At 40.2% G+C, this 25168-nt stretch overlaps 2 protein-coding genes across 15 annotated transcripts in view; both read right to left on the bottom strand.

The window, feature by feature from the left end:
• The window catches only part of MOCOS (molybdenum cofactor sulfurase), a 563966-nt gene that overhangs the window by 370984 nt on the left and 167814 nt on the right, over positions 1-25168 (bottom strand). The window lies entirely within an intron of this gene.
• The window catches only part of PTPN3 (protein tyrosine phosphatase non-receptor type 3), a 98174-nt gene that overhangs the window by 8665 nt on the left and 64341 nt on the right, over positions 1-25168 (bottom strand). For 6 of the 13 annotated variants that reach the window (XM_083583818.1, XM_083583826.1, XM_083583825.1 and 3 more), the window contains 14 exons: positions 22995-23115; positions 21485-21572; positions 20424-20512; positions 17200-17263; positions 14577-14746; positions 12742-12876; positions 11896-12072; positions 9245-9271; positions 8472-8646; positions 7872-7949; positions 4810-4866; positions 4188-4344; positions 3250-3413; positions 2161-2251 (listed from right to left, as the gene is read on the bottom strand). In XM_083583818.1, the coding sequence (XP_083439944.1) occupies positions 2161-2251; positions 3250-3413; positions 4188-4344; positions 4810-4866; positions 7872-7949; positions 8472-8646; positions 9245-9271; positions 11896-12072; positions 12742-12876; positions 14577-14746; positions 17200-17263; positions 20424-20512; positions 21485-21572; positions 22995-23115 (1593 nt within the window). Of the gene's footprint in view, positions 1-2160; positions 2252-3249; positions 3414-4187; positions 4345-4809; positions 4867-7871; positions 7950-8471; positions 8647-9244; positions 9272-11895; positions 12073-12741; positions 12877-14576; positions 14747-17199; positions 17264-20423; positions 20513-21484; positions 21573-22994; positions 24092-25168 lie in introns of those variants that run through there. The other 7 variants (XM_083583823.1, XM_083583828.1, XM_083583827.1 and 4 more) reach the window with 4 other exon arrangements.

Here is a 25168-nt window from a genome sequence, read left to right as displayed (position 1 = left end):
GAAAACAGTGCAGGCAGTGGGTCTGCCAAAAGTGAAAAATTATCCTCAAGTGAATGCCATATAAGCAAATGTCAGAATGGGGGGGGGGACCTCTTTTTTTTTTTGCTGAGTGTTTTATAGCTTCTAATCAGAGGGAATGATTTTATCAGGAATCTCGAATCACAGTGTTCTGAAGCAGTGATGCTAAAGTAATATATCACCTTCTGCTCTGTTCTTTGCTAGTTCTGCTGCTGCTGCTTACTTGAAACAGTCCTGTCAAGTCAGTTTACAATTCATTTCTGTGACTTTGAGTGCTAACTCAGCAGGGCCAAGTCTGAAGGTGAATCCCCCACCCCTTCATCTTAACGCCTTAGCTCCTGCAGCTATACTTCTGACAGGTTTCTTAGGAGCACTTCTATGATTTTTACAGTGTTCATAAAATTGATGGCAACAGAATACGGGAGATTAACCCCACCAAAACTGCAAACGTTTGGCAGTGTTCATCCTCTCAAACATACAAATTTCATTCAATTCAGTCAAAAATTTAAAAAACTTATATGCTGTTAATAATAATAATAATAATAATAATAATAATAATAATAATAATAATTTATTATTTGTACCCCGCCCATCTGGCTGGGTTTCCCCAGCCACTCTGGGCGGCTTCCATAGAAATACACTAAAATATCACAGATTAAAAACTTCCCTGAACAGGGCTGCCTTAAGATGTCTTCTGAATGTCAGGTAGTTATTTATCGCTTTGACATCCGATGGGAGGGCGTTCCACAGGGCAGGCGCCACTACCGAGAAGGCCCTCTGCCTGGTTCCCTGTAGCTTTGCTTCTCGCAATGAGGGAACCGCCAGAAGGCCCTCGGCGCTGGACCTCAGCATCCGGGCAGAACGATGGGGGTGGAGACGCTCCTTCAGGTATACTGGGCCGAGGCCGTTTAGGGCTTTAAAGGTCAACACCAGCACTTTGAATTGTGCTCGGAAACGTACTGGGAGCCAATGTAGGTCTTTCAACATTAATCAAAGTTTAATGTGCCCAGCACAACCCCTCCTGAACCTATCCTACTGGAATTTAGCAGAATAAAGGAGGGTCGGCCCGAGGGCCTATTATGCCTGCAAATTCCATCTAATTCTGTCAAAAATGGGGAAAAAGAATTATAGCCAGTGTGAACGGGAAGACATGAAGTTTCGTTCCCCCAAAACTAGGCAGCCTCTAAATCCAAATCAGGTTTTCTGAAGCAATACTACAAAACACAGCACCGTCTAGGGGAGGCTTTCTCAACATCAAGTTCCTAGATGTTGTTGAGACAACCACTCCCTGATCCTTGACTGCTGTCCCTCCTGGCAAATGATGAGAGTTGTAGCCTAACAACATCTGGTCCAGGTCAAAGGGGAACAGGGAGGAAACAACACTTTCCTCCTTTTGAAACCCTTCTGATTTCCATCCCCTGCTGTGCTATATGGTTCTAAAAAGCCCTGGTTCAAGATAGGCTTACCACACAAACATTCTTTATTATGGTCCAAAGACCCGCAAAAACAAAGTACAGCAGGCATATGGAAAAGACATTACTAGACAGTCACTGTGTTTTATCCAAGACATGTTGATTTCTAATTCTAACTACCTCTGAGAGAAATTTTACCATGACTAAAATTCCTTATCTTCAAAGAGATACTTGAGATAAAAGATATCAGAGTTTCCAGGTAAATTTACCAATAAGGGCTTGATTAATTGGTTATTGGCTTGCTTATACAGCCCATATATAGTAAGATACGTTTCATGCAACCAGCAGCCTGAGAACATAAACAGAGTATTCTGGTAAGTTATAGCGGTTAGTTTAGGACTTCAGATGACTCAAACTACAGTACTCTCTTGTTAAACTTTGAGTGGAGCACAGGAGCAGTTTGAAGCAGATGGGATATGGTCAACAAGCACTCAGGTGACACCAATCTCTCTTTACTCCACATAGTAAAGAGCACAGATTCAGGGACTATTATGGTACTGTGCATGAACTGATGATTAAAATGTACTTTTGCTTACCCTGAATATGTAGAAATCACCTTATTTCGGGGCAGTCCTGATTCACTTTTAGGCTGATAGGCATGGAATTACTGTTAAATATTACAAGTTAAATATTAAAGGAAATAAAAGGCAATATATAATTTAATACTCACATGGCAGAACATCTTTGTACCGATTTTTGTCCATGTTTTGAGGTAGCTTTGCACAAGTAATAGCTAATCCTGGCTTTTTTCTATAAAGTTGCTGAAAGAAAATAAAAGCTATTCACTGAATAATTAAATAAGGATCAAGTTGAATCTAGGCAGTCCAGGACCTCCATACACACTGCCCAGACTTTCTTGAATTATAACAAATATAAAATAATTCCCCACAAATGAACAACTGGCAGTTACCAATCCCTGTGGATGGCAGCTTGACTGGCACTGGAATTTGCGGTGGTCTTGTAATTGCTCCATATCTCTGGCCAGATCATATGACAAGTGAGTTGGGGGCTTATTTTATTTTGAGGCCTTGTTGCAAAGTGTTAACAAGTTAATGACAATGCAGGATTAGGCATTTACAGAAGAGAGTTACAGGGCAGGAAGGCGTTCTTAATCCTTGGGTTGCCTATCAAGTCAGAGGAAAGCTGACTAAATACCCCTCAAATTTTGATGCCAGTTCTTAACAGGATTACAGATTAACAAAAATTGTAAGAAGATAAACTTACTATTTTGACAGCTGCGTGTCATTTAAATACACTGTTAAATAAAATCTAATTAGGGCATTATGATATCTACATTGCACTTCTAAAACTGCCAATTAAAAGACTGCATTTAGTTTTTAATTTTGTGGTGAAACACAAGGGTTTTGTAGGCCTATCTAAGCAGCAATTATTAACAAATCATTACATTTTTCTGCTTTTATGTTTTTAGAAACTTGCACTTCAGTATAGTTAAAGCATGGTCATTGTGAGAATAGAATGCTGGACTAAGTGGGCCTTTGACCTGATCCAGCAGGGCTCTTTTATGTTTTTAAAGTCATGACTTACAATGCTGCTTTGGCCAGCACCTGAATGAACCCTTAGCTTCTGGAACACCAAGTGCTCCATTTCTGGGCCAATGCTGTCAACAAATATAGCACACGATCACAGAGAAGAGAAAGTTAGAAGGAGGAGAGTAGCCAAGAGAATAGTGGCTTTATTTGCATCTGTTTAGGAAGGGACACATTCAAACCAAGGGTTTGACACTGTGATGGTTGCTTACTTCAAACTGAATTAGGACAGTTCCACTTTCCAGTCCTTTCTTTAGTTGCTCCATTGATTCTTCTAAAGTCTCACCATACTCAGAACAGTTGGGAATAATTGTTTCCAGAAAACTAGATCCATCAGTTTCATCTTCCAACTTGTTCTCAACAAATGGTCTAAGAACTAAAAATACACAGGCAAATCCAGATCTTTAACATTCTTCAAACAGTAATGTCTAGGTATTTTAAAGAAAATGTACATGAAAAAGGACAGATTTGTAAAAGCTGCTTTGCTAATTGTTGCTCTTTGACAGTTCCAAAGCAAATATCCTAAGGCAGGTGAATATTAGCAGGGAGGGAGATGCAATTCAATCTCTTTCTGTGTCTCAGCAACTATTTTTTTCTTTGGTAAATTGATGAAATATTGCTCTCATGAGGGGGAAAACAATTTTAACGCCAGCGACTTATCTCAAAACCTTGATTTGAAACCATGCTGAGATCAGTTTGCAGAGATTGGGTCTACAAACAAGGCCAATTTGGATGTCACAGCAAACCATGATTACAGAAAAATCTTGATATAATGGCATGATGGGGGGGTATCTTGGAATCTCAAGTCTCTGGTGCCTGGATCCAGACCAGTAGAGTTCTGAAATTCAAAGATGGAAGGGAGGGATCAAAACACTTCCTTCCCTTCCATGCCAGAAGGAGTGTGGAGCTCAAACTACTAATTGCCCTAGGAGTGGAGAGCTGAAGGGAGGCTATACCCTCTTCCTCCCCAGAAGCTTTACTTAACTGTCTGTGAGATTCCAATGTTTCAAGTGACTCCTTGTAGAAATTTAAAGAAAAACTCAAAATAAAATAGCTTCTAGTGTACAGACAATAATCCTGCTCAGTTATGCTCCAAGCAGCATGATCCCACCACAATCCCACTCTTCAATAACATCACATAAATACTTACCTTTCCGCCTGATCAGAAGTACAAGCTCACGTGTATGTGACTCTCTGCTGGCTTTTATAAACATCACTACTTGGTCATGTGTGTGCTCAGAGATGTCCCGGCCATTGATTAATACTATCTGATCACCTTCAAGCAATTTTGGAATGCATTTATCAGACTGCCATAAGACAAAAGAAAATGAAGTCACCATTTTCAAACCTTTCAGTCTAAGAAACAAATTGGATATTAACTTCAGTGTGAAGGATTTGACTGACTCTCTAATTAGCAGTGCTATTCTTTATCTTGATGAAGTATTATCTGCATTAGGAAACCATGGAAAATTTATTTGTTTAATATATTTGGAACAATTTCCCATCAGCAATGTCTGACACTATTCAGTTCAGATTGAGAATGAAGCTGAATGAATAATCCAGGGACCCACATCCTGATTTTATGCATTTCTATTGAGATAATGTCCAAGATTTCTTTCCACTCTCTTATTCTACTAACGATTAGCAGCAGCAGTTATAGTCATAGTAGTAGTAGATTTCTATACTCTGCCTTTTTCCCTGATAGGGACTCAAGGAGGCTTATAGATAAAATACAATACAAAAATGAAGGAAGTTCAAAAGTTTATACTTACAGGGGAACCTGGAATGATTCTGGACACAACTAGAGGTATCTTCTGATCAATGCCCCCCTAAAACATGGTGCCAAAGTATTTTTATTTATTATATTTTTAATTATTATATTTATATCCAGCTACTCCTCTCAAAGCACCCCAGGATGGCAAGCAACAGTGACAAAACAATGCAATCTTTAAAACATTTAAAATACATCTGAATAGTTAAAGTATTAATACACTTAGGCTGAAATCCTATGCTCTGGGGAAAACTTCTATTAAACGCAATGGGGTTTTCTATTGATTAGACATGTAATAAGCTGGCATTGCAACTGTGCAATACATGATTTATCTAGAACAGTTTTCAAACTGTGATGGGGCATTCCAGAAGTTTATCTGTCAGATAAGCTTAACTTAAAACAAAGCTTGTCCAAATTCTTCTCCCTGTGATCTAAAGCTGCCAAAGGTATGATCTAGCACATCTTCCTAATTGTTAATATTAGGGGATCATGAAATCCAACCAGCTTCACCAGAATTCCAAGCAAGCAGCAAGTATCCTATACAACAGAAGTCTGCAATCTTTCTATGACCAGAGCTTAGTTGAGAAAGCTGAAAATTACAGATATCCATCAGTCAGCAAAATGGTAGCAGATGGAGGAAGAGTTCGGTAGACAATTACTATCATTTTCTCTTGTATTATTTCTCCCATCCCCACATGTATTTTCTCATCTTTCCTTTCGTCTTCTCCTTCCAACACTCGACTTGTACCCTATTTCCTTCCTGCAATTTTCTTCATTCCTCCTCCCTGCTCCTTTTACACTGTGTGACATAATGATTAGAGTGTTGGACTACAACCTGGAAATCCAGGGTTCAAATCTCCACATGGTCATAAGGCTCATCTTAGCCTAAGCTATCTTACAGGGTTGTTGTAGGAATTCATTGAAGAGGGGAAGAACCATGTACACCACCTCGAGCTCCCTTGGAGAAGGGGGTGGGAGGTAAATGGAATAAAATAAATAAAAACAAATAAGTGCCCTACTGTCAATCTTATCAGTATGAAAAAAGAACTATTTTATTCTACAATGAAATGAAAGAGTATATAATTTCTACACAGAGCCATGTGTAGGAAAATGTGTAGGAAAAGAGCTTATTTTTACACTACATTTCACTAAAGGTTGTTGGGAAAAGACATATAGCAAGAGCCATTGCTTCTTTTCTGGTGATACAAATTGGTATGTCGTACTGGCACTTTTCCCCCTTCTGGCTTCTTGCCATGATTATAAGAAACCACCGAAGGAAGAAAGAGCAGCAAACAAATCATAATTTCTGTGCAGCCTTTTCAAAACCCAGAGTCTCACTCCTTAATAGAGGGCTGCTCCCACTCTCCTCCCATCTCTTGTAAGTGGCTACTAAATAGAGGTGGGGAAAAGTGGATGGCTGCCACAGGATGATCTATGTGCTCCACTCCCCTCTCCAGCAGGAAAGTGGTGCATACCTCACTGCATTCTTTAGGCATGAGGAGTCCTGTGCAAGTACAGTAACAGCCCACCGTGGAAGGGGGTGTGGGGCCGGGGCGCTGTGGCAGTGAGGGGGGCAATACTGGAACCTTTCTTTCTAGAAAAAAGCACTGGCAAGAGTTATATATAGCTAGATATACATCGATATATAGCTAAGAGATATATAGCTAGATATAGCTAGTGTATATCGTGATATACACTAACAGTTCCTGTACTAAGCGGTAGTCTCTAGACTAGGGCTGGGTGATATCTGATTTTCAACATTGTGATATATCACCAGCTAAGCAATGCAATATAGCAATATATTACGACATCTGAAACACAGAACTATATAGGGTGGGCATGAAGGTCTGGCATGTTGGAGATGGGGCTTGGGAGAGAAGCAGCAGGCAGTCTTGGATGTTGCATCAGCTGACAGAGAAAGGAAACTCCGCAGCTATCACAAGATGCTGAGGTCAAAACTGTTCCGTCTTCAGCTGAGACAAACCACTGTGAAGCAGCCAGAGCAGGGAGAGGGAACACCGCTGTTATCACAAGGCTGGACACAGTTATTGCAAGGTGCTGGGGCTGAATCTGTTCTGTCCTCAGCTGAGACTTATTGCAAGGTGCCGAGGCTGAAACTGCTCTGCCTTTGGCTGAGACAAACCACGCACAGGGACAGGACTGCTCAAATTGCTCACAATTATACTGCCCTCTGGTGTTTTGAATGATATATTGTCAGGTCAAATTTAATGAACCAGTTATCGTGATGCATTGAACAATATAGCGATAAATTGCACACAGCTGTAAGATTTAATCTTTAAAACAGCATTCTGGGTGGGTGGGGTTTCAGCATGGTTACCTGTTAAAAACACATAATGAAAATCCTCTAATAGGTTTACTAGAAAATGCTTAGTAATGAACTAGGTCTCATGACCAAATGTTTACATTTGATCTAATTTCTTTACAATCTGTGCAAAGATAGTTTTACTCCAGGAAATTTACTAGCATCGCTTGGGCAGATGACAAATGATATGCACATAACATTATTCCAAATCACTGTGTAGGGGCAAATGTACTGTTAAAACAATGCAAAATCTTTGACTAAAAGAGAATCAATATCTTAATCAGGGTCAATAATGACTTACACACAAAGCAAAACTTGAGGGAAATTTCAAAGTTTCTGTTCAAAACAAAACATGCATAGAATTTTACCCAAAAGGTGAGAATAGCAAGATTTGTCGGGATTTGCTCACCCCCAATATCCACTTGTAATTTGAAGACCCTTGCATTCCCATTTATATCTAGTGCACAAAGCTCTTTCATAATTAGCATCCACATGACAACACTAATAACTAGCTGAGGGCAATAAAATTTGGTTTATTCAGGGAGAAGATAGGGAGGAAGAACTATCAATACTCCATTAAACCAATCAGTGTTTTGACAGCACAGCAGCATAATACTTTATCACAAACTGGGGAAAGCATATTTAAAAAGATACAAGCAACATTTCCCAATGGTTCCCCTGCAATGCTCACTCCCAAGTTATATTTAATTATCAATATTGCTTTACTAGTGCCTTTTTACCTTCAGGTTAAATCCAAATTTTCCATCTTCATCTGGCAAAATGCGTATCAAAAGCAAGTCTCCATCAATAACTTCATTCTGGAAGACAAGGAAAAGAGGCTTTTTATCTGTGAAACATGTTAAGTACCACCTCAGTTGGATGACTTGGATAATCTTCAATATACCTATCATGAGAAATTTTTGCAAACTGGGCATCCCCTCCACATAGATTTGTCCATTTCAAAGGAGCTTTCTAGCCAAAGGCTGAAACTCTATGATAAGGCTAATTTCGCCCCTCTCTCTTAAAAAAATAATAATCCACAAGCAAACAAGGCAATTGACAAGTCAACACAAATGTACAAACAGAGTATAAATACAACCAACAGTGTAATGGAACATACAATTCACATCCAGAAACCCTCCAACTTCTCAATACATATTTACAAAGTATTTTTAAAAGCTTAGTGTACAGATACACACCTCTTCTACAAAATGACCAGGATGGGGGATGGGTTCCTTAGGACTGGAATTGATGTATGAAAGAAATGGCTGCTTGTCTGTCTCACCTACACTGCTGTTTAAGCTTATCAGGAAGTGCCAGTTTCAACTTGTTTATCATACCTTATCAAAGTAGTACTGATTGGAGTCATCCATTAAAAGTCCTTTTGAAACATTTTCATTTGTTTCTAAAGACTGCTTATCTTTTCCATTCAAAGGATGAGACCCTGAAAGGTTGCCTATTCCATTGAGAGTCTGAGACAAAACGTTCTGTGTTGAATTATTTTCCAATATGTTCCTTCATTAAAAAAACAGAACAAGTTAAACATTAGTAGCCAGACCTCACTATTTAGTGTAAGCCAAGAATTTTTATGCAAAATGATTTCTTCTTCTGAATATAAGGATTTCTTTTTGACAAGCCAGTTGTAGGATTTTTTTCAGGATTTCAATTTTTTCATTTACTTTAGCTCACTATATTCCAGCCCCACACTTTAAGATACAAGAAGAACATAATAAATATTCACATTTTCACTAGCAATATTAGCTCAAGACTCAGAAAGTTTTTCTGGTGCAGCAAAAATTAATATGTTAATAAAATATTTTATACACACACATGCTCACATGTAACACTAAGTCAGACTTAAACTATGGTTTACCAGGGACCAGCTGAAATTGCACCCCCCCTCCCTTTCCTGTCTTGGAGGTGTGAGCATCAAACAGACCACAATAGCAAGCCAAAAATAAACCACGACTTATTTCAAGAGAAACAAATCAGCAACACTAGTTTATGAATGAACAAATAATACATCTTATTATGTTTTCTGGGATTTAACTTGATTAGAATATCTTAAAATTTCAGCTACAAGGGGAATTTGTGACACTGTTGAAAAACTCACTTTGGTGATTCCTGTTCTGATGATCTGCTGAAGAAAACACACACAAGCAAAGGATAATTAAACAAAATGTTTTATAACAAATATTTTAAGCAGTAGAGAAATGGTGTATTCAAAAACTAAGTATCAAAAGCTCATCAGTTTGATTTTATGCAGAAAGCAAAACTTGACAAGACACTTTCTTCTATGAGACTAAAAATTATTCAGGCATTCACATGCAAATTCAAAACAGGTATACAGTGGTACCTCGGGTTAAGTACTTAATTCGTTCCGGAGGTCTGTACTTAACCTGAAACTGTTCTTAACCTGAAGCACCACTTTAGCTAATGGGGCCTCCTGCTGTTGCCACGCTGCCAGAGCCCGATTTCTGTTCTTATCCTGAAGCACTATTTCTGGGTTAGTGGAGTCTGTAACCTGAAGCGTATATAACCTGAAGCGTATGTAACCGGAGGTACCACTGTAGAACAAACTGCACTGGTACTCTACAAAATCAGTTAAGCAACACTCATATGTCTCTCTAGAGTCACTGTTTCAAAATCTAGGCGAATTACATGTTCCATTTTAAAAATTGTAACTGTTGCAAAAAACATATACAGTACATTCTTAAAAGGATGCAAGGAAAATAACTAGTTTATCAAAATTCACTCATACACTGTTCCTATGCCCTTGAAGAAACGAAGAAAATATTTTGTTCACTCACACTGCCATCTGGGTCTATTAGTTTCATGAACCCTAAAGGCTGATTTGGATGTGAACAACAGATAGAAAAAGCAGAAATGGGAATGACATATGCCTTCTGTTTCCCCTGTTTGTTTATATAATAGGGGTATGAACTGGGCCCAAGATTTCCATCATTCCCTGAGTTCCAACCCCACCCCAAATGTTATGCATCATTTGATAAGTGTTCCATGCAATATTTGGATCCTATGAATCCTCAAATATCTTTATACAAAAATTTATTTTCAGTATAAGATTTAACTTTCTATGGTACAGATTTTGCATTTTTAAACTAAGAACATGCAGCTTATATGCTGCTTAAGTCACTGAGCTGCATGCATAGCATATATGTGAATGCAAAAAAGCAAAGAAACCAACAGTACAGTAGGGTGGAACTGCTTTGTGGTGTTTCCAGTGCTATTTAGATGGTAATTTCCAGAGTGTGATGCTTGGGGAGTGCTCTTTGGTCCCATGGAAACTTCAGTGCGCGTTTCCTCAGAGTTCGATTTTAACCCCTGTGCTGTTTAACATCTACAGTGGTACCTCTGGATACGCACACCTCTGGTTGCGTATCCTTCAGGATACAAATGCGGCAAACCCAGAAGTATTTTTGCAGGTTTCACCAAGCGTGCATGAGCAAAAGTGTTCTACACGCATGCACAAAAGAGGCACCTCCGGTTGTGAATTCCTCAGGATCCAACTGGAGCTCTGGAACGGATCCTATGCGCAACCGGAGGTACCACTGTACGTGAAATTGCTGAGTGAGGTTATCCGGAGGTTTGGAGTACATTGTCACACTGATGACACATAGCTCTAAGTCTCCTTTACATCTGCAGGTGAGGCAGTGGATGTGCTGGACCACTGTCTTGCTTGGATGAGTAAGGGACTGGATGGGAGCCAACAAACTGTAGCTCACTCCACGTAAGACTAAGGCACTATTAGTGGATGGTTCCCAAGAGCAGATGAATGGGAGGTTGCTCGCTCTTGAAGGAGCTACACTCCCTCTGAAGGAGCAGGTACTTCTTGGGGCTACTTCTGGATCTTTCGCTGTCACTTGAGGCTCAGGTGGCCTCAGTGCCTTCCACCAACTTTGGCTGGTGGCCCAGCTGCACCCTTATCTGGACAAGAATAGCCTAACTTCTGTTTATGCTGTGGTATCCTCCAGGTTTGATTACTGCAAAGTGTTACACATAAGGAAGCCAATGGCGATGGTTCAGAAACTTCAGCTGGTGCAGAAATCAGAGACCAGGTTGCTCACTGTGGCAAGATGGTTTGAGCATATTACACCAATTCTGGACTGACTGCACCGATTGCCAATCAGTTTCCGGGCCCAATTCAAAGCACTAGGTTTGACCTATAAAGCCTTAAATGGCTCAGGACCACAATATCTCAAGGACCGCCTCTCCCCATATGAATCAACCCAGACCCTATTATCATCATCTGAGGCTCTTTCTTTGAGTGCCTCCTCGATGAGATGTCTGGCAACATGAAAACAGGCCTTTTCTGTGGTGGCTCCATTTGTGGAATGCTCTCTGTAGGGAGGCTTGCCTGGCGTCAATGTTCCCCTTCAACCAGGCCTTCGGCTGATTGACATCCTATCCTTTTGAATGTGTTTGTGAGGATATTGGTTTATTTTGTGCTTGGTTTTTTTTGTGTTTTTTAAATCTTTTATTTTTATGCTGTGAACCATCCTGAGTCCTTCAGATGAAGGGCAGTATACAGATTTAATAAATAAATAAAAATGCATTAGTGATGTCTCTAATTAGGAATTTGGTACTTCTGACTAAATACTCAGGGTTATGGTATCAGTCTTCGTTACTAGCATTATTATTTTACTACTGAAATATTTAATATGAAATGTCTTCTTAATTTTCTTGTTTACCAATTATCAGTGCAGAGTAGCTGCACTGAAATCACTGTTTGTAGAGGTTATTTACCTTCTCCATGGGCTGCGACTCTGGGACAACTCTGAATCACTATCCTTGGAAGCTGGGGAAACTTTATAGGTGTAAAACACATCTTCTGTTTCAGTTATATAGGAAATCTCATTTGCAAGGTTATCTACAGATGAGTGTCGTGGTTTACGAATCTCATGACGTAATCTAGGACTTCGCCTTAAAAGAGGTAGGATTCAGAAGTTAGTTGTGATAGTATCTTTCTTAAACTTTTTTTAAATATGAGAAGCTTAATATATTATAACACACACTCAGAGGCTACAATTATTTTATCACTTGTTCAATAATATTTTTAAATTCAAAGCCCATTTATTCCAAGTAGACATGAGCTATAACATGCAGAACGGACCACAGACAAAACCTATATAGAAGAAATGTGTTTACTCATTAATAAATGCTATTGTGTTCAATGAGGCTTACACTCAGATTAGCATACACAGAATTGCAATCTAAGCACAATTTTCTACTTTTAAGTAGAAAAACAGAATGTGAAATTCTGTTTCACTTCAAGCAAGTATCACAACTACTTAGGATAGGCTCCTCCTTCTAGAGTCAGGAAGTCAGTCTTTATATATTAGAATTGTGGGAGAAAGAACCCCTCACATATTGAAGCTGTTGAATCAAAAGCCATATCCAACAACCAAGCACTGACTACTGGAAATAATTGCAGTAACATTTTGAAATATACCGGTAGCTATTTTGAATCTTTATTATTCATCTTTAAGAGAGATCTTAATCACATCAAAATTAAATTTTGACACAAATAAAACTTTGCCTTGTGCTCATGTCCCCACCCATTTTATGGAAGATAAAAAAGATAATTCTTACCAGTTTGGGGTAACTGGAGGAGACCGAGAAGGAAGACTTTTGGTCTCTAGGTGTTCAGCTGACAAAGATCTCCTCATAGCTGCATTCCAAATCATACCACCTATTACTTTTTTACAGTAATGATTGTTAGAAGATCTGAAATAAAACAACATACTTTAGACAAAGTACTTTGTGCATAATAAATCTTTATTTTAGGTGCAGAAAGAGGAAATTCTTACTGGAAATTCTCTAAACTCACAGAGGACATTTTAATTCTTCAGGAAGCTCTCTGCCCTTAGCTCACTGAGCAGAGCCAATGACTTGTACTGCCCCCTCCACAGAGAAGGATGCCTCTGCCCTCCCAGATCAGACTGGAAAAACAAAGATCCCTTCCACTTAAAACTACATCTCTATAAAAATTTAATGAAATCATTAGAAATCAGCACTGCCACAGAAACATCCAGCAGCAGAACTTTGATGATGCTTTGTGGAAGCAAGCAGAGCTGTATTTAACCAAGAAATTAAGCAGATTGCCTCTAGCTCAGGGGTTGGCAACCTAAGGCCCATGGGCCAGAAGCGGCCCACGGAGGCCATTTAACCGGCCCACAAGCTGCCCCCGAACCAAGCTGCCTGCTCAGCGAGTCCCCATGCACTGCACTAAACTGGCACAGCGTGCTGCAGCAACTCTCTTCTGCAGCTCAGAAAATCGCTTCTGCGCATGCCCAGATGCCGGAAATCGCGTCTGTGCATGTCTGCTTCTGTGCAGGTGCGATTTCTGGCACCACGGACATGCGCAGATGTGATTTCCGGCGTTGCACTGCGCCAGTCCGGCCCACGGAGGATCTCCGCGGGAGTGATCCGGCCCATGCCTGGTAAGCCTTGCCGATGTCCCAACTGGCCTTTCAAATCCTGATGAAGGACTCAGGAAAATGTACTTTGTTAAGAGGTGCCCTGGAGAAACACCCCTTTAGTTCTTTTGGATGTTGACAGACTTTGTACTTTTCCTTCCAGCTTGTTCTCCATGAGCAGCAGCATGCAACATGTCTTGGATAGAATGACTGGAAACAGCCTGGATGGAAAGTAACCTGTCAATGTCTGCCAACTCTCCCTTCAAAAGGTAATCCTCCTCTCTGTGATCAGACTCCAGAGAAGTTTGTGACCTGGCTTGTGGTAGCTGGGAAACAATATTATTTATACTAAAGAGAATTCTCACCAGCACCAGAATTAGGAATCACTACTGTATTGGCCAAACAGGTTTATAACAAGGAAAACTACGAACTCCACAGCTTCTGGGAAACTGAGTAAAGAGAAAAGAAGAAAAATCTAGTTCACACTCTGAAGAGCAAGGCATTAAACAGAAGTTCTTTAGAATGCTGCTGCAGAGAGTTGCCAGAGAGAAAGTGGGAGCTACACCCCTTTACTGCATGCACTCAGAAGGGGGGCAGGCTTCCCTTCAAAATGCTCTTCTTTCTGTCAAAGGTTCTGATTGCAGCTCTACAAGAGAACAGAACCTGTAATGCGGAACTGCACAGAGAACATGAAGAACATCAAGTTTCATTAAACTAGTTGTCGGACACATGCCAAATATAGTCCAGGCTAGCCCTTGCTGTGCTCCACACTGGTAGATATTTTAAAGTTCATTTCTTTGTTTCCTTAGAATTGACCCATTCCAATTTTAACAGACTCCCCTGGCTTCCCTGTGAGACAATTTCCAGGATTCTGGTGATGTGCTGGGAAGTCAACCAGAAATTTACAAAACCAGCCTTAAATTATTCACAAAAGTGTTTAAGTATTATATATGTAAACGGGTTTCAGAATTACATTCAGAAGTATTCTGTTTAGGAGCTCATACTCACTTGGTTGGTGTTCTAGAACTCGTGGTCCAATAATGGGAAAGTAACTTCTCATGAGGTAGCATCTTCTTTGCCTGGAAAAATGTGTGAAGCTCCACACAAGATTTCCACAGGTTTTTGCATGCTCGGTAGTTTAGCATATTGAAGGCAACTATGTGTTCCCTGGATTCATTCTGTAACAATAAAGTATGTATCAGAATTATTCTAATCAATAATTAGAGTATGTATAAAGTATTGCAGTAAGAGGTTACCACAGTAAGAGATTACCACAGGACAGACAACAGAAGTTAGGCTATCCCTGTCCAGATAGGGGCACAGCTGGGCCACCAGCTGAAGCTGATAGAAGTCACCCGTGCCACTGAGGCCACCTGAGCTTCAGAAATACCCCCAAGCTACATACCTACTCCTTCAAAGGGAGTATACCTCCATCAAGAGCAGGCACCCTCCCATCCACTCAGTCTAGAGAAGCAAACACTATCTTATCTGGACTGAGCTTCAGTTTGTTGGCTCTCATCCCTTGGCCTTGTGAGCTTACTGGAACAGCTGGTTAGCCTCTGATGAAGTTACATAAAGTTTGGGCGTTCCTGGGGACTACTGTCTTATAAGAATTTTATATACAAGGCAAGACCAATTTGTAAATGTTAACACTGAAACGGAAATATATGATGTATTTTCAGCTTTGACTTAAAGTAGAATTTACAGATGCAAATACAGATGTATGGTTACATGTTCCCAGTGCTTGGCAGTACTGGGTAATAGCTGCTTTCCACATGTACAGACTGTGGGGGTAGTTCCAAATAAGCTGTACTATAAATGTTGCAATTCTACCATTTGCTGCAAGATGGCCTCATAATACTGTTTGTTTGCAACAGAAAAACAATTCTGCCAACATATATCTGTGGTAACAGTGTCAATATTGTCAGATTTGTACAAGCTTTTGTATATACATATACAAAATGTATATATTTCAATAGGTTCCAAATATTCTCCCAGCTCTCCCCTTCCCCTTTCCATGGATTGCCCTGAGTGCTTTACAATGATTTGAGGTAGAGGGACAGAAAAATTGGACAGAGGAAAATGGTAGCAAACTCTTCTGAACAATTATAGCTTGGTCTGCCAAAGGAAGTACTGAAATAAAATGAACGTGGACAGATTGAATAAAACTGCAGAAATTATAAGTTTATTTTTTGTAAGGAGCAAAGGAAGAGTTATTGAACCCATCAGTCAATGAGACAGCAAACAATGCTTAAGGTTAACATTCTTCACTATGAAAAAATCTGATCCATCTGCCACTTTGTAGGACATGCCATATTGGCTTTAATTTAAAGCTGCTTTTGTAACGCTTTTCTACAAAGCAGAAATCTGCAGCATGATCACCAGTAGACACCAGACACTTACTTGCAAAAGAAAATATGTATTTGGCTACAAATCTCTAGGGACACCAGCAGAGAATTTGTATGGATCAGATTTAGAAATAACCCGCATGAAAAATTTCTAAAGTGTTTACTGCTATATTCCACATGCTTTCACTCTAAGGGCTTCTCCAGATATTCTTTTCTTTGCACATCCTTAATGATGTGTGCTCCTGATGTTATGGGGGCAGCTATACGTAATTCCACTTTATATAAATATGCGTTGGGGGCAGTGTTTCATACTGCTTCATTTCCAATCAATGCATATCCTGCAGCAGTCTGCTGAAATAGCATAACTTTTCATGCCACAAATATATGGGGGAGTGAGGGATACTGGCCGGCTTTTGTTATGCTATAGGCCCCTATAGCCCTTCAGGACAGCAATACTGCAGTAGCATTAGGGAAGCATTGGACAACCACCATTAAAGCAGAACAAATCAGCTATCAATGAACTATTATTATGTCAATAATGTTAACACTGTCTGACCACCAAGCTTAGGGAGTCAGGAAACTTATTTGGCCTAAGTCGGTACAAAAATCAAACCAGAGCCTTCCAACCAAATTCTGCAAGTCCACTCTGCCCTCTAGGCTTCAGGCTACTATACAGAAGCAGTTAACCAAGAAGTCCAAAGCACTGCAATTAGGGACCCAGGATTTCCAGAAAAGAGCACACCAAATTTAAGTGAGGTATTTTATTTACAGTGCATAAAAATACAAGTCAGAATAAAACAACCAACCTAGCTGATCTAGCCTGCAAGGTACATGGCCCCACACAACAGGAACAAGCAGCACAGTGTGAAGCATAGAATAAAGGAATAACCCAAGAAACTGGCCCAGCAACTGACCCAGAGATTCCCAGCTAATTAGAAGCTCTGATAGCTAGAACCTTGAATTCATGTGTTCCCACAGAGGCAAATTACTGATCAGATCTCATTACATCTTTTCTTTGAATTAAAAAGCAGGTGCAGGGCACAGGGTAGGAAGAAAATCTCTGATCAAGTATTCTGTCCAAACATCAATCGCCTCTACAGCAATTAGCTTCACATATCATCAGTGTATTATGAAATATACACTATAAGAAGGATCTCTGTACACCTTGTTTTCCAACTCAGAGACATGGCCTTTAATTCATTGCTTCATCTTATGGCAAGATTGGAGGTTAATTGTAAAAAAGTCTAGAGGTGGGGTGGCTGGGGGAAACAAACTATACTCACATGTTTCTGTCGCTGCTGGATAAAGAACTTCTTTCGTTTAAACGAAATTTTTATTATGTTCACCCTGAAAAGGAACAAGTTATACTATATCATCCTCTAAAAACATAACACAATCAAAACAAACATTGATAGAAAATACGGGTACAATAATGCACACTAGACTCAATGCTCGGATTGTAAATTACCGTATTTTTTGCCCTATAGGATGTACCTAGTTTTTTTGGGGGGAAATAAAGAAAAAAAATTATTCCCCCCCCCCAGGCACGGGGCTGGCGCGGGGGAAGCCAAGCCGCGCCGGGCTCCCAAAGGTTGCGCAGAGCTGCCTGCCCTCCCGGGCTCCGCGCAGCTCTGCACAACCCTCGGGAGCACGGCGGGAAGCCGCGCCAGTCTCCCCAGACTTGCAGAGAGCTGCGCGAAGCCCGGGCGCGCTCTTCAGCGCCCCTGAGGCTTCAGAATGCAGGCAGCTCTGCGCAACCTTTGGGAGCCCGGCACGGCTTCCCGCCGTGCTCCCGAGGGTTGCACAGAGGTGCGTGGAGCCCGGGAGGGCAGGCAGCTCTGCGCAACCTTTGGGAGCCCGGCACGGCTTCGCGCCGGGCTCCCGAGGGTTGCGCAGAGCTTCCTGAAGCCTGGAGAGTGAGAGGGGTCGGTGCGCACCAACCCCTCTCGCTCTCCAGGCTTCAGCGAAAGCCTGTATTCGCCCCATAGGACGCACACACATTTCCCCTTCATTTTTGGAGGGGAAAAAGTGTGTCCTATAGGGCGAAAAATACGGTAAGTTAACTTAGAAGGTTCACATATGGGAAGTTTCCTTTCCCCCCTTCCCTCTCAAGCCTTTCTGGAGAATCGAGAGTCCCTCCTGAACCATGTGGGATGTTGCTGGGGAAGGGGAAGTTACCTCCTCCCCGGTCAGCAGCCCCACACCTTGTCACACTATTCAGAAGGGCTCCATTATATCTGAAACAGGAACGAAAATCTAAGTAACTAGCTATAATTAACTGAAACATTCTCTTTTCTCAGAAAAGCATTATCACTACCATAAGCTTGAAGCAAAATTTGAAATGAAAGGGAGAGCCTACATTCAAAAGTGCTTTCCTGTGCAATCCACTCAACCAATATCCTTACGATTTGTAGGTAAGCAATAAAAATGTTACTTTCTTTCAAATTTTGCATGGAAATAAAATAGAGGTAATTACACACTAAAGGTATTGGGTGCAGTCCGCAATTTCACAACAAAAACAATTACTTCTAGGAAACAGGATTGGATTGGATTGCACAATTCCTGACAAGACTCCTACGCTCTGCTCTAACAAGCCTCATCCATCAAAACCAGCTGACAATACTGTCAAGCAAGCTTGGACTACATGCCCATCAAAAGACAGACCTGAGTCTAGGAACACCCATTCTTTGCATTCCTCAATCTAAAAGGTTGCTGTGCACATCCATGGGTTACAGGTGTGGCACATTCCATTATTATGGGCTGTCCACAGAAGTACTAACAAGCTTCCTATTGCAATCAGTATGAATGCCTGAGAAATTTGGTATTTGTGAATTCCAATGCAAACTGACCTGATCTGCACGCTGTAGATGACATGCAGATTAAAACGTCCACAGAAGTACTAACAAGTACTTTGGAAGTACTTTGGATTTTGCACTTCTCTGAATTTTGTGGCACAATTTTATATTGTGATAATAATTTTTTTTAAATCACAGATTAATGGGAAAGAATTGGTTTATGAACGAACACAGAGAAAATTGACATGGAAAATAAACATGTACCCCAGCGGGACGCGGGTGGCGCTGTGGTCTAAACCACAGAGCCTAGGGCTTGCCAATCAGAAGGTTGGCGGTTTGAATCCCCGCGACGGGGTGAGTGCCAGTTGCTCGGTCCCTCCTTCTGCCAACCTAGCAGTTTGAAAGCACATCAAAATGCAAGTAGATAAACAGGTACCGCTCCAGCGGGAAGGTAAACGGCGTTTCCATGTGCTGCTCTGCCAAAAGCAGCTTAGTCATGCTGGCCACATGACCCAGAAGCTGTACACCAGCTCCCTCGGCCAATAAAGCGAGATGAGCGCCGCAACCCCCGAGTCGTCCGCGATTGGATCTAACGGTAAGGGGTCCCTTTACCCTTTATGTACCCCAGCAATCATGATTTTTTCTGTTCTTGCAACTGGTAAGGCTTTTTATTTATTTTATTATTTTATTTTATTTCAAAATTAATAATTTCAGTAAAACGCAGGGCCTTTATGTTAGCCCAATTGAACATTTCCCCCTCAACTTTTGTCAAGGGCAGATATTTAAACATTTTATTTACAGCTGATTTGATGTTTTTGTTTTTTAATGTCCCTTAATCTGGTTTGAATATTGTGATATATATATTGCTCACTTGAATTATACAAGAGTTTCAAGTCAATAACATTAGATCTAACACAAGAACTATTTGCTCCAGAGGTATCAAAGTGGATGTATCTTCTCCAAATTGATTTGGGGTTTTGCAGAACACCTTCGAGGTTTAATGTGAGTCAGCAATTACTTGGGGTCTGGTTCAGAAATTATCTCCCTTCCTGCTGTCAAAATAAATGTATCTGGGGAAAAACGAAAGCAAGCCTTAAGTTCTAATACTGATTTTGTTTCTCAGAATCACCAAGTTTCAATGTTCAAACAACACTGGATTCCCAGTTCAGTTGGTCACTGCCATCTGTGGGGACGAGAACAATGGAGAAGCACCTGAGATCAAAAACCCAACTCCTGATTTCTCTCTAGGTATAACAGGGGAAAATATATAACCTGAACAAAAGTATTAAGTAATAATGATATTAAAGAGAATGGCTGAGCATGTGCAGAGCAGCTCAGCTCTGAAACAAACAATAGGAAGGGGCGTAGCTCAGTGGTAAACAACAACCTTTGCATGCACAAGATCCTAAACACAGTAGCATATCCAACTAAAAATGACTTCAGATAGTGAGGCTGATAAAGATGTCACAGTAGAAAATAAATGAGACTAGATAGACAAGTGATGTGACTCAGTAAGAAGCAACTTCACATGTAACCATGGCTCAGTTCCACGCACAAAGCATTAGAGGGCTGGATTTCTAAATAGACTTCAATCTCAACACCTTCCATCTTCAGTAGTGGTCTTTATGGGTATTATTTAAAAATGAGAGATTTGTTATTTTCATGTTCAGTCTTAAAACTTTACACACCCACCCACACCCCAAGTATTTTACCAAGGATAGAAGCTTGTGCAAATGAGTTTCCTATATACAGCAATACCTCCTGAAGCAATTCCAATCATAAGGTCAAGATTATGAAGATCCTAAAAATAAGAACCACAGAAAAAACTGGTAAATTAAAGCACTAAGAATCCTATTCTACAAATGGATCCGTGGAAGTGTGACTTTGAATTTCTCTCTTTGTGATGGGGGATAAAGAACTGGATGTCTCACATAAAAAGGAGCTGACCAATTTCTGTATTTGGGAGAAACAACCCAGACATGCTTAATTAAAACACACAAACACCAGATATGCCAGAGTTTTTGCATGCCGTCATTACTGTGAGTGTATGCATTGTAGCTTAGTTGTCAGTGGGTGTAGCTTATGATGCCGTTTACTGGAGTTGAAATCCAAAGAAATGGATGACTATGTCTGCATATGGAAGGAAAGTTAAAGTTGGTCTTTCCTCAAACAGCAATTCTTCACCACGTAGCAACCCCCCATGTAAAACTGAAAGGACTTTCAAAAACAGTTGGCAATATGGTGAGGACTGGGAGGGTGTGTTTCCCCAGAAACATGCATACATACACACACATCACAAAAATCCTGCTGAGCACCCAATTCCAAGGCAGCCCATACTATGCAAGTAAACATTTCAATCTAAAACTATAGCTTAACTGAAGCTTTCTATAGAAGCAACTGACTTATGCCACCGAGAATGCTTCTTGCAATGTCAATTATAAATAAAAAAGGCAGAAGAATATATTAAAATCTCAGTTGAGAATTGGCAGTATTGCAAGTTTTTCTCAAATCCATATTTTAAGATGGTTAAAAGTAAAGGATAACAAGTCCTGCTTAAGAAACTAAGTTACAAAGATGCAATTACTTAATGGTAATGTCCCCATAGGTGTATAAGAAATAGAAGTTTTTTATGCTTAGCTGCTTTAGGTGCAAAAAAGAGTGTTTTCCTCTTACTTACTTAGCTATTTTAATATTAAGGTATGTATGAATATTTTTTTTAAAAAAAGTTTTAAGTACAAGTTGCTCTAAATATAAAAAAGAACTGTAAACATACTCTACCACTGTGTAATTCTACTCCATAGAATTCAAGTGTTCTTGCTATATTAATGTAGCAGGACTCTGCTTCTGACTGACTGAGGCCCCTAGGGGAAAAAACCAATAAGGTATTAAAGGCAATAAAATCCTAATTGGAAAGTAATTTATCTATAACAGAAACTTTAAGTACCATTATGAAAATAAATTCAAGGTACACATTCAAAGAAAAATCTGAACTCTTTTTCCACATTTCAATCATGGGGTAATCTCATGATGGATTCACCTACAGTCATTATGTAGAAATACATCTACAGTTTAAGTTTCTATTACTGGGGGCAGATCTATGTCCCTCCAAAAATCAAAGGACTTGTTTCCCATATAATGAAAATGAGTGTTAGTATTGTCATACAATGAGATGCACTCCTATTTTGAAACAGAAATAGAGAAGTAAATTAGCAGCCAAAACTTTTAGGAAAACTCCAAATTTTCATAATTTTTGGTACCTATTCTCTCCAGTGTATAAGTAGAACCAATGTCACTTAATAGTCATCAGTTCACCCAGCACATCTGGGTATCTCATGCATACAGGTTTGGGGCTGCCAAAATCCTAAAAAATATAAAAATCCCCACATTTGGAACCATTTTTATTAATGTTTCTTATAGTCCAAGAACTAACATATCTTTGCCAATTACCGTATTTTTTTGCCCTATAGGACGCACTTTTTCCCCTCCAAAAATGAAGGGGAAATGTGTGTGCATCCTATGGGATGAATGCAGGCTTTCGCTGAAGCCTGGAGAGCGAGAGGGGTCGGTGCGCACCGACCCCTTTCGCTCTCCAGGCTTCGCGGACCTCTCCGCAAGCAGCGGGAGCACTCCCGCTGCTTGCGGAGAGTTGCCTGCATGCCGAAGCCTGCGCGCGCTGAGCTCAGCACATCCAGGCTTCACGGACCTCTCCGCAAGCAGCGGGAGCCAGCGCTGGGCTCTCATGGCTTGCAGAGAGCTGCCTGTTTGGGGGCTGGGGTCGGGGGAAGCTCGGGCCTCCCCCGCCCCAGCCCCGCGCCTGGGGGGGAAAATAATTTTTTCCCCTTTATTTCCCCCCCAAAAAACTAGGTGCGCCTTATGGGACGGTGCGTCCTATAGGGCGAAAAATACGGTACTGGGAGCCTACAGTATGAAGTCTGAATATACAATATGCTGTGAATTAATAATTTGAATCACATTTAAATTCTATACTTCATGCAAATTATCCGTTTATGTATATATCACAATACAGAGGTACCTCGGGTTAAGAACTTAATTCGTTCTAGAGGTCTGTTCTTAACCTGAAACTGTTCTTAATCTGAAGCACCACTTTAGCTAATGGGGCCTCCTGCTGCTGCCGCTGTGCCGCCGCAGCACGATTTCTGTTCTCATCCTGAAGCAAAGTTCTTAACCCGAGGCAATATTTCTGGGTTAGTGGAGTCTGCAACCTGAAGCGTACGTAACCCAAGGTACCACTATATATATATTACTATTTCAGAAAACAATACCTGTGCTGTTCATGCAGCGATTCAACTTTGGTTGTGAAATCTTGATTTTGCTCTGGAATAAAGCAATACTCTGAAAGGTATCCTGGAAGATGGATGGAACCATTGTAGTCTCCAAGCTGAGCTTTTTTGGGGTAGGTGGGTGGGTGGCGGGATGAGAAATAAAAGAACACACATGATAATTGTTTTCTTAATGCAAATGCAAAGGTGCTTAACAAAATCTTACTCTACACAAATGGCACAATGAATAATGTCACGTAACTCCTACAGAAGTTCCTAATATTGCTCCACTTTCTTCCATTGAGATATGTGAGAAAATACAGCTAGGAATAGGATGCCAAAGCAATACTTGGTTCAAGATGAATAAGGGTCAGAGACAGGAAGTCTACCTAAAATCAAAGGTAATGAACAGTCCTAAATGTAAACAAAGAGCAGTGATTTTAAGGATTGGCAGACACCCATTTCTAAGTAAGAGCAATAGATTTAACAGTTTAGGCCCTCTATTATTTTACCTAGTTTAATAAAATGTTAATTTTCACTATTTCATAAAATCAGGCTTTTCAATGTATATTTTATATAAAAATGCTTAAAAATGATGATAAAGCAGTATACAAATTATGTTAAACCGAATTTAAATTAACTGAATTTAAAAGTTGCATTTAAAATTGAACTCAAAAGAGCCCTATCATTAGGAATTAAAAACCTAGTTCAATCTGCTGCTGGTCCTAGAATTCTACAGAATATCTAGTTGTTTACAGTAATCCTCTATTGTCACAGATCTGTTCCCACCATGAAACGATCAAACCAGTTGAGATCCCACTCATATGTAGGATTGGAGGTTCCTTCTGGCTTTAAAACCAGTTGAGAATTATTCTGCTTTGATTGTCAAATACAGGAGTATCATGTTTTAAGACAACTGGAGCAAGCTGGGGAAAAATTATGGAGCCAAAACATGTGAAACTGAGAAGAGGACATTCTGTATTCCCCCTGCTCTTTGAAAAAGAAGGTAAAATAAGCCCACAACATATTTGGGGGTTATGTTCCGGGGATGATGCCTGAAGCCATAATCACATACAGTGGTATCTCAGGTTACATACGCTTCAGGTTATAGACTCCACTAACCCAGAAATAGTGCTTCAGGTTAAGAACTTTGCTTCAGGATGAGAACAGAAATCGTGCTCCGGCGGCACGGCGGCAGCAGGAGGCCCCATTAGCTAAAGTGGTACCTCAGGTTAAGAACAGTTTCAGGTTAAGAACGGACCTCTGGAACGAATTAAGTACTTAACCCGAGGTACCACTGTATAGTTAAAACACATTGGCTCCAAAGCCTTTTTTCCTGGACTTAGCTGCCCCCTTTTCAATTTTTTTAAAACTTTTCTCAAGCGCATAAAGTTAAATACACACAAGTTAAATGTGTGTAAGTTGAGGGCTTACTGTACTGTATTTCAAATGTGGTCTTATATTTAAATATTAAATATTATTTAAATATTTAAATAATAATGTCTTAATGTACTCTTATATTTAAATATTCTCATATGAACTGAACTATGCTCTGAACTGGTTAGTGAACCTTTAGAGGCCTCAACTGGAACCAAACTGGAATAACTTCAGTTGCATCTGAAACTAAACTGAACTATTTTCTGTTTTTCATCCCGTCAGTCATATTCTATCTTTCGGCACTTCCATCTCCACCCTGCAGAAGTTCTTAGAGGAACACAACACTGACAGAGGTGGCAACTACTATGATTTGTCAATCCAGACAACACAGAAATTGTCCTGAGCAGCAGCTCCAACTGTTCCAAACAACTAAAGGTCCACAACATTATGTGAATAGGCATTCATAACCTCTCTGAAATAGGAACTGTTAACTCTTGATGAAGTCTCTACATAGCTAGCTTTCTGAATCAATGGCAACTACTGTAACTTTAAAAACAGAACCAAGGCTGTACAGTATAAACATTTACTTGGCTAATAATGTTCCTTGTATATGCTGTTAGTGCAGAGACTGCTGAAATTTGATAGCAGGTCAAATGGATCATGCTAACAAGTTTAGACACAATGTTGAATAGTTAAACATTAACTTGAATAAAGTTTGCTTAACATTAACACTTTCCAAGCAAGGTAAATGGAAAATCTCTCACATACCATTTTTAAATTTTGGGAGTCAACATTGGCAC

Source organism: Podarcis filfolensis (genome assembly GCF_964270895.1).
Source record: "Podarcis filfolensis genome assembly, chromosome: 13".
NCBI classification, from domain to species: Eukaryota; Metazoa; Chordata; class Lepidosauria; order Squamata; family Lacertidae; genus Podarcis; species Podarcis filfolensis.
This window is presented reverse-complemented; position numbering and strand designations above follow the sequence as displayed.